Source organism: Phalaenopsis equestris, unplaced genomic scaffold (assembly GCF_001263595.1).
Source record: "Phalaenopsis equestris unplaced genomic scaffold, ASM126359v1 Scaffold000202, whole genome shotgun sequence".
Classification (NCBI taxonomy): Eukaryota; Viridiplantae; Streptophyta; class Magnoliopsida; order Asparagales; family Orchidaceae; genus Phalaenopsis; species Phalaenopsis equestris.
In genome coordinates this window covers 3,506,741-3,515,557 of record NW_018164644.1, presented here as the reverse complement: position 1 = coordinate 3,515,557, position 8,817 = coordinate 3,506,741, and the positions used below count along the sequence as shown (strand labels likewise).

The following is an 8,817-nucleotide window of genomic DNA, read 5'->3' as shown; positions in this document are numbered from 1 at the left end:
TGGATGTTAATTATTTCGATTTAAATGGTTTGATTTTACATAAATTAAAATAAAGTATGAAGATATAAGAATATGATAATAACGAAAGAAAATGAAGTTTATTAGGTGAAGATTATGTAAGACTCGTCATTAGAATATTTACTTCCAATCATTTTAAGGAAGATTTACCTAAAAAAATTTAGTTTTTTGTTCATTTAGCTACTTAAGAAGTCGAACTGAACCCTAAATCAAAAGTCAAACTTCAACATTTTTTAAATAATAACCCTGTTTTTTTCTTAAACTGGACCGAATCAATCAAATTAACTCAGGATCTGTTTAGGGCAGTTGCAGCTTATCCAGATAAGCAGCTTATCATGATAATCTGTTGATCAACACCTGATCCGGATAAAATGACTTGTTGTTTGGTTTGTGCGTTTGAAAAAGAGCTGATTTGTCGTTGTTTCTGGATAAAGGACAATTCCGTCCATAATCTGGATAAGTTGACTAGCTATCTAGATAAATGACTGCATGCCATCAACACAACCTTCACACCCACCAACACACACACACACTCACGTGCCACAAACAGGCACTTCACACACAAGCATACACACACAAACACACACATCCACGCACATGCCTTTTCCAACCCATAGACCCAAGCTCATGTACAACATGCACCCAAGGCCACCAACAAGGACATCACACAGAGCCTCCAACATGTCCTTCAACTAAAGCAAACGTAGCATTTGAACAACCCAAAACAACCTTTTGAAAAGGAGAACCGTGCAAAGCCTCATTCACCCAATTAACCTTAAAATTATCCAAAAAATGTGAAATATTCGAAAGGAATCAACAAAGAATATAACCCATCGCAAAAAAAAAAAAAAAAAAAAAAAAAAAAAACCACAAAAAAAAAAATCTCCCAAAAAAAAAAAACCCCCAAAAGAACAAAGTAAAAAATGCTCTACTACCAAAAAATTCCGCAACTGAGCAAAGAGACCATCCATTGCAACCAAAAAATCCCACAAAAAATAAAGTGAACATCGCATTATAGATGTTCCAATCAAAACTGATCAACTGATCAACAAGTATTCTATAATCAAAATGTCACCCACACCTATAAGTTACCCCAAATGGCCCCTCAGTTCATTTCTATTTTCCAATTTAAATCCAATAATTGCACGCCTCCTAAAAACGTTTTAAATAATCAGGAGTATTTTGACACTTTTCCCTATATACAAACACAAACATGACCTCTAACCTTAAGAAGAAAAATAGAGCACAAAAATCATTTGCCAAACTGTGCACATTATTAACATGTAATTCAATCAACTTCCTTCTTATTAGTAAAATTGAGACTGAAACTACAAATTTATTACAGGAAGTTTTAAATCCTGCAATCTTCAAGCTTTTGCTGGAAGCATTCTTCTTTCTTTTCTCTTTATCATCTCAAATAACCAGAAGCTGTGTTATCCCCAACGACGGGTGAGGAGATAAAGGCGAGAGCGGCGGCAAATTGAAGAACTCCGTAACATCCGATCCTTCCCACGCCACCGACCACATCGACGGGGTTAACGGCGCTACCGACGGAATATACCTCTCCGATTCCTCATCTCTCTTCCTTTTCGCTTCCCTCTCTGCCCCCACTTCCTCCCTCCCCCTCTTCTCCACCCCCATCGCCGGCCGAACCCAATCCGCCGAGCTTCCAACCTCATTGGGAAAATTAAGAATCGCTTTGCTGCCGCGCATCTGAAACGCGGCGCGATCGTATGCCCGCGCAGCCTCCACCGCAGAATCAAAAGTCCCGAGCCAAACCCTAGATCCCCGGCGTTTGGGATCGCGGATCTCCGCCGCGAACTTCCCCCACGGCCGCTGCCGCACGCCGCGATATCGATTGAAACCGAACAGCTCCGGCGGAGAAAGTTCGTTGATCCACTCCACCTTCGGAGCGGCGGCGCTGGGGATTTCGATGGTGAGGCCGATTTCGGATTGATCGGCGCCGAATCGGATTATTTTGTGAGAAGGCTGGCGAAATCTGAAACCCTCGGCGTATTTTGGGGTGGGTGAGGTGTTGGTATCGGTCTGATCGAGGTAATCGGAGATGGTGAGGTCTTCGGAAGAGGTGGTGGTGGCCTGCGGGGAGGAGGGGAGGCTGGTAAAGAGATCGTCGAAGGAGGTGGTGGCGTCGCCGAGAAGATGCTCGCGGATTAGGTCGAGTGTGGAGAAGAATTGGGTGGTTTCCATGGAGGTTAGAGAGAGAGAGAGAGAAGATGGTGAAGTGAGAGTGGAAATGCTGGAGCTTAGTTGGAGGAAGCTAGGAAGCTCAGGGAGTATATATATGGAGAGGGCGAAAGCAAGGCGTGTTGTCAGCAAGACTGGTTCCGATGGAATTGGTGCATTGATTCTATTAACCGAAAAATTGAGCTTTTGTAAAATAATAATAATAATAATAATTTATATATATATCTAATTTTACAGCTTTCATATTTGATCTTAATATTCCAACTATATTTACATAAATATCAATGTTTTAATATTCAATTCAACGCCTAATTATTTTATCTACATTCATAATATTGAATTTTTTAATACTGGTGCATCCAAAAATAATACTGTCACTTATTTTTAAGAAATGAATTACATAGTTTATGTGTAAGTTTATGATACCAATTTGATATAAAAATAAAAATTTTTAATATTATAAATATGATTATGAGAATTATGTGATATGTATGCAAATTTTACTAAAAATATATAATAGCAGATGCATTTTATTTTAATTATTTTAATTTTAGTAATATTATGATATAATTTAAATATGTAAATATTTCAATATCCACTAATATAAAAATGATTAATTAATCATTTTAAAATATGTAATATTGGATGTTTCATGTATTTTTAATTATTTATTTTGGATATTTAGTTATTTATCAGAATTTTTGTGTCTCTGATTTATTTCATCTATTAATTCATTGTCTAATGAAGAAACTAATAACATTTTGTATAAGTGGGAATTCGACCTATGGAAAATGCAAGTTGGTCATGGGCAAAATATTACATACTTATGGCGGAGGGTGCGAAAGGTGTGGACGATAATCGTGATTTAGCCGGAAATAAAAAAAAAAAAACCTTCGGTGGATTGCAACAGTGGTCTTAATAATTACGATTTAAATTTATAAATAATTACGATTGAAATTTTTTGTTATTTTCCTCTATTTTGTGTAAATGCTAGCAAAATAAAGAATGATAGATTTCTTATAATAGTTTAACAAAAATAATTCAAGGGGGCATTTACATACATGCCACTTAATTCTTCTATATTTCCATATCTAAACACCAAAATTTTAATTTTTTTATTAATAACATTCAAATTATAATGCCACGTAAAAAATATAAAAAGTACTATCTTTTAAGAGAGTGCATAACCTTCTTCTTTCATCTGCTAAGTACTATAAATTTAATTATTATATTTTAGATGATAACTAAATAAATACGAAGTATATGATATGTCTGTAAATTTTAAAAAATAATAATCTGTCACCAAAAATCAATGCAATCCATCCACTGGTTCCGTGCACGGCAGCCGTACATTCCAGCTCTGAGGCCGTGCCATAGTAGCCATAGTAATTAAACTTAGTGGCTTTAATTAGTAGATAATTAGTTTACTAATTACTAATCTCAGCACATTGATAAAATATTAATTATGTCATGTCCTATGGACGGTAAACGGCTATTGGTTCCGAACGAAGCTGGCGGTAAGATTTATTTTTAAATACACTAAAACTTTATTTTTCAAGCCTGATATCTCACGTAATCAAACTGGAAGTACATTGTTAATTAATTATAATCAGTTTCTTAAGCAACCATAAATAACCAGACAGTTGCGGCTCAGCCCTTCGCTGAAATTTTTCTAGCGACTTGAATCGGCCAACAGCGCAATATTTGGGCGACTGAAATATAATAATTAACAAGTAATTGATCCACTCCTTCTCTTTTATTATAATTAGTGGTGATGTTAAGTTGAATCTAGCGGAGTCTCGTCAAATTTTCAATTGTTATAACTTTTGATTTGGGCTTCACTTTAATTTAAATTGATAGGAAAACAATTATTAAATTGAAGTAAATTGTAGCTATTATTTATCTCTTTTTTCTTATATAGAAAAATCAAAAGGACTACCTTAGTTTTAATAATAATAATAATAATATTATTATTATTATTATTTTAACTCACACATTCTATATGTTAAGCCTTGCATTGGACACTGTGGAGAGAATTATTAATTTTACAACATCATTTGATATATCATAATAATTTAATGCTCTATTTGTCAAGGTAATCATCAAAAAAACTAATTTTGAAACAAAAAATAGGAATTGAAATTATTTTAGGCTAGATTATTTGGGTCCATAGATTTAGCAAATGACTCTTAGAATATAAAATGTTTATAATTATTTATATAGTTTTATTTGATAGAAGGTTGAATTTCTTGAATATTTTGTAGTTGAGATATTTACGCCCCACCAACTTATACTGTTTTAATATTCACAATACTTGAAATATTTGAAGCATAGTTTCTTACCATCTTATTATTTTATGAATTGCTTAAAATTGTATATATTTCTTAAAACATTTTCTTTTTTTTAAGTTTGACTGTATATACGGTTTAATACTCATATCTACTACCTCATATATTGTGTATGCATATTATTTTCTAATTATCAAGATCAAATAATGTACTTAATATATATATATATATATATATATATATGATTTAGGGTTTACTAAATAAAGACAATTAAAAGCTGAAAATTTTTCTTGCATGCAAATTTTCTCATAGTTAGGGTTTGCAAATTTAATTGTATTGTCCTGCAGGCCTCTTAAGAAGTCTAATTTTAATACTTCTACGAGCGTTTCTTTATGATAGGCTTCAAAATTATTAGTTATTTAAAAAGTGACTGTAATTTAAAATATATTTAAATCTTTTCGAAATACTTTTTTTATTAAATTATAATTATTATACCCTCGATGTTAATTTTTTTAAATATTTTGACAAAGCCAAAACTTTTCTTCTGAATTTCTGAATCATATCATTTCAGTCCGAATATTTGAAATCAAAGAGAAATAATTAGTGGGAAAAAGTAAGATTAAATATATCATAAATAGAAAATATAATTTGGTTTTATAATTTTATATTTTCTGCTTAAATTACACGGTCGAAGGGGGAACTGGCGAGGAGAGATATTGGAGTGCCAGTTATGAATTGGCCAATCAGTCAAAGGTCAACGATCGAAGACTTTTGAAAATGTCAACACCTTATCCACGTCCCGCATTAATAATTCTCATATTTTTGCCAATTAAATAATTCATAGAGATTTGATTCCGTCCGGATTCTTGATTATTGTGCTTAGTCAACCTGGTCGAAAACGTAGAAATTATGAACTTCCAACCGTAGCCTCGGACCAATTTCAAATTGAGCCTGTTAATTGAAAAGTAATTTGACATATATATAACATTTAATTTTTTTAATATATATATATATATATATATATACCCATAATATAAATATAAAGCATAAGTACAAGTTATATGTATATATATGTATATATAACTTTTATTTATGCTTTATATTTATATTATGGGCCATTTACATACATACCACCAATTTTTTATATATTTACATATCTAACACTTAAACTTTGATTTTTCACATTTATACACCCCAAATCTTTCATATTACGTGAAGAATACAAGTATTTTAGCTTAAAAAACAGAAATACACAAAAAAGTGGCTTATATGAAAAAAAGGAAGCTTAGATATGTAAATACATAAGAATTGAGGGTTAAGCATGTAAATTTGCCTGATATTTTTATTTTATTGGGTGAAGCTGACATGCCATTAAATCACAAGTTTGAATATGGGACCGTGGTGGGGGAAATCAAGCATTCCAAATATTGTCCATTCAATTAGTATATTTGGAAATTTGTTTTATTTCCCAACCGTATTAGACAGGGCGTAGTGTGAGTGCACTGCTTGCGCGTATTATTTTTTTGGAGCGTTTACATCCATACCACATAATTTTTATGGTCTTACCATTTCTTCTAACATCTAAACATTATTATTTACATATATATAATATATATATATACTATTTAAGTATTTAATAAAATATAGAAAAATATCACTATTGTTATCTTTTTAAAGATTAAATACATGTTCTCAAACATATACTTATGATATCAAGATATTATAAATGTAAATATTAATTTCTGGGCGTTAGATATGTAAATATATAAGAATCGCGTGATGTGTATGTAAATTTCCCTTATTTTGTTATGCCCCAATGATTTCTCATTCAGTCCAGGTCAGTGAAATTGAGATAAATGTTAAATTTAATTTCATAAATATTTAAGGTTTATAATGAAATGATTGAAATGTTTTGATTGAAGAATTATCAAATAATTTATGGTTGTCGAAGGGGCCTTTTCACCTCGTTTCAAACACGGCGAATCTGATATTGACATTTAATTTAAGGGTAAAAATTTATATATTTAGCAATTCTAATTTAATTTGTACAGGTAATTAAAAGTAAAATACACTTTCATATATATGTAAATACATAAGAATTGAGGGGTATTCATGTGAATCTTCCTAAATTAATTATACTTACTTTCTCCATCATCTTCGAGAACGTGAGCGACCTAAATAACAACATAGGTCAGAGGAAAAGAGCTGAAAGAAGTAAACAATCATCATAATTACACCATGATATTTTGGATATATGTGGAAGAAAAAAAGCTATTAATTATAACTTTTTTCTTAAACTCCCTATAAACATTGACCGCCTTTCACGGTTCACACTTCGCAATAAGATGTGACAAAAAATTATTCAAAGTCTTATAAACATGGCGCGGGATTTTAACAATGGTTTCAAAGATGAAGCTCTTATTTTTCAATTTTTAAGTAAAAAAAAGAAAAGTAATGGCTGTCATTTTATGGTTTCAATGAAATAAAAGTGGTTTCAAATTATTTTTTATTTATAAATTTATTTATATGAAAAGAAAATGGATTAATAGTTTATTTTTGTGTCCATATTTTTGGCATATTAAGAAAAAAAAATCTCTCTATTTTCTCTCTCTCTTGAGATATGTGTGTTCAAAATGTATAGCACTCATGTGAACCCACATTATTCACCCAGACAAAATTATATTTTGCTTGTGCTTTGAAATAACTGCAGCTTAAAGCTGTTTATTTTGTTACCTGACTTGATTACTTGCGATGGTTGCTAGAAAGCTGCGGTCTAAATTTATAAAAAAAAAAAAATCGCAAAAGTCACAAGAGCTTTCTTGAACAATAATTTTTTCTCCTGTAACTTTACAGTTGTTTCTTCAAACATTTACAGTTTCCCAAAACAGATCCTAAGCATGCTCCTATCGATGATCATTCAACACTTACATCTATGTGTCCCCCAGTTAGTCATATGTATAATTGGAGTCTCGTGCTTTTGTCAAGCAATCTTGTAAAGCTCTTATGGTTGCGTCTCCCTTTCCCTCACGCATCCACTGGAAACCAACCTGCATTATTGTCAATGACCACACAACGCTTCCGTAGGAGCTTCATTCCTAATAAGCTAATCAAATGTTGATGGCCTTGGTGAGCAAGGATAGTTTTTTTAATCCTAAGACTTATATATATATATATATATATATATATATATATATGGTGCTATTTTTATTTATAATCTCATTTGTACTTCATTGATAAATAAGCTTAAGGGAAAAAAGGTATGGGCTTTAACGTATATAACGCTCAAAATTTTCATATTTAACTACCTTACACAAACACTTTCATAATTATAAATATCATATGAGAAGTAGAGCTCATTATCATCTTTCAAAAGTTAAATCTATCTTTCCAATCATAGATAAAATATTGTATATGCAAAAATGAAATTTTGATTGTGAGAAAGGTATCTCCGAGAGCATTGGGTGCTATGTATGTAATTTTCCAAAAAGGTAAAATCGCATCGCTGTGCAGACATTAATGCATGTCAAGTTTCTCCACCAGCCCAGCCTTATCTTGGTTAATCGAAAGCCGTCTGAACTTCTCAACCTCAACCCGCCGTCGCCAGTCCTCTCCGACTTTGAAGGCGAGCACTTTGATTTCACACAACTCAATACTCCTTCTTTCGCACAGAGTTTATTTTTAAAATTTTAATTCAATTTAAATATACGCACATATTTCAAGATGATCATAATAATCTAACATAATTTTTTTTTTTCAAAATGTTAACAGATTCAATCGCTCATTTCAACAACTGAGAAATAGCCAAATTGATGCATAATTTAAATATTTTAAGCTAAATATTAGAACATTTTAAATAACGACATAGAAATAAATAAATGATTTAATTAACGAACAACAAAATGAGAAAAAGTAATTAAATGAAACTAAATTATATAACAATAAATTAAGAAAAAAACAGTTTTTAAACATAGATTATATTTAAATGATGTGGATTAATAAAGATATGGCAGTAGTTATGGACTTACAAGGACCTATTAATTACTAAATTCATCACCAAAAACAACTTTATACTCATTACAAGTATCATCACTCGCACATCTCTATCATTAGTTACTAACTTACAATGAAATGTTGCAAAATGACTTGTTCATCCATGCCATAAATTTTATTTTTTAAACATTTATTAACTTCAGAACATCTTTTAAATATATAATGATTGAATACTTAGAATACATAACATGTATAACACGCAAATTTTTTATATAGAGAACCCACAGATGTTAAAACTCTAGACTTCCATGCCGTG

The 8,817-nt window shown here is 31.3% G+C and overlaps 1 protein-coding gene across 1 annotated transcript; it reads right to left on the bottom strand.

Moving 5' to 3' along the window:
• Positions 1–1,098: 1,098 nt before the first annotated feature.
• LOC110022820 (ethylene-responsive transcription factor 5-like) lies at positions 1,099–2,272 on the bottom strand. Its single transcript, XM_020721933.1, has one exon. The coding sequence runs from the start codon at positions 2,224–2,226 to the stop codon at positions 1,432–1,434; it is 795 nt and encodes a 264-aa protein (XP_020577592.1). The 5' UTR covers positions 2,227–2,272; the 3' UTR covers positions 1,099–1,431.
• Positions 2,273–8,817: the final 6,545 nt, after the last annotated feature.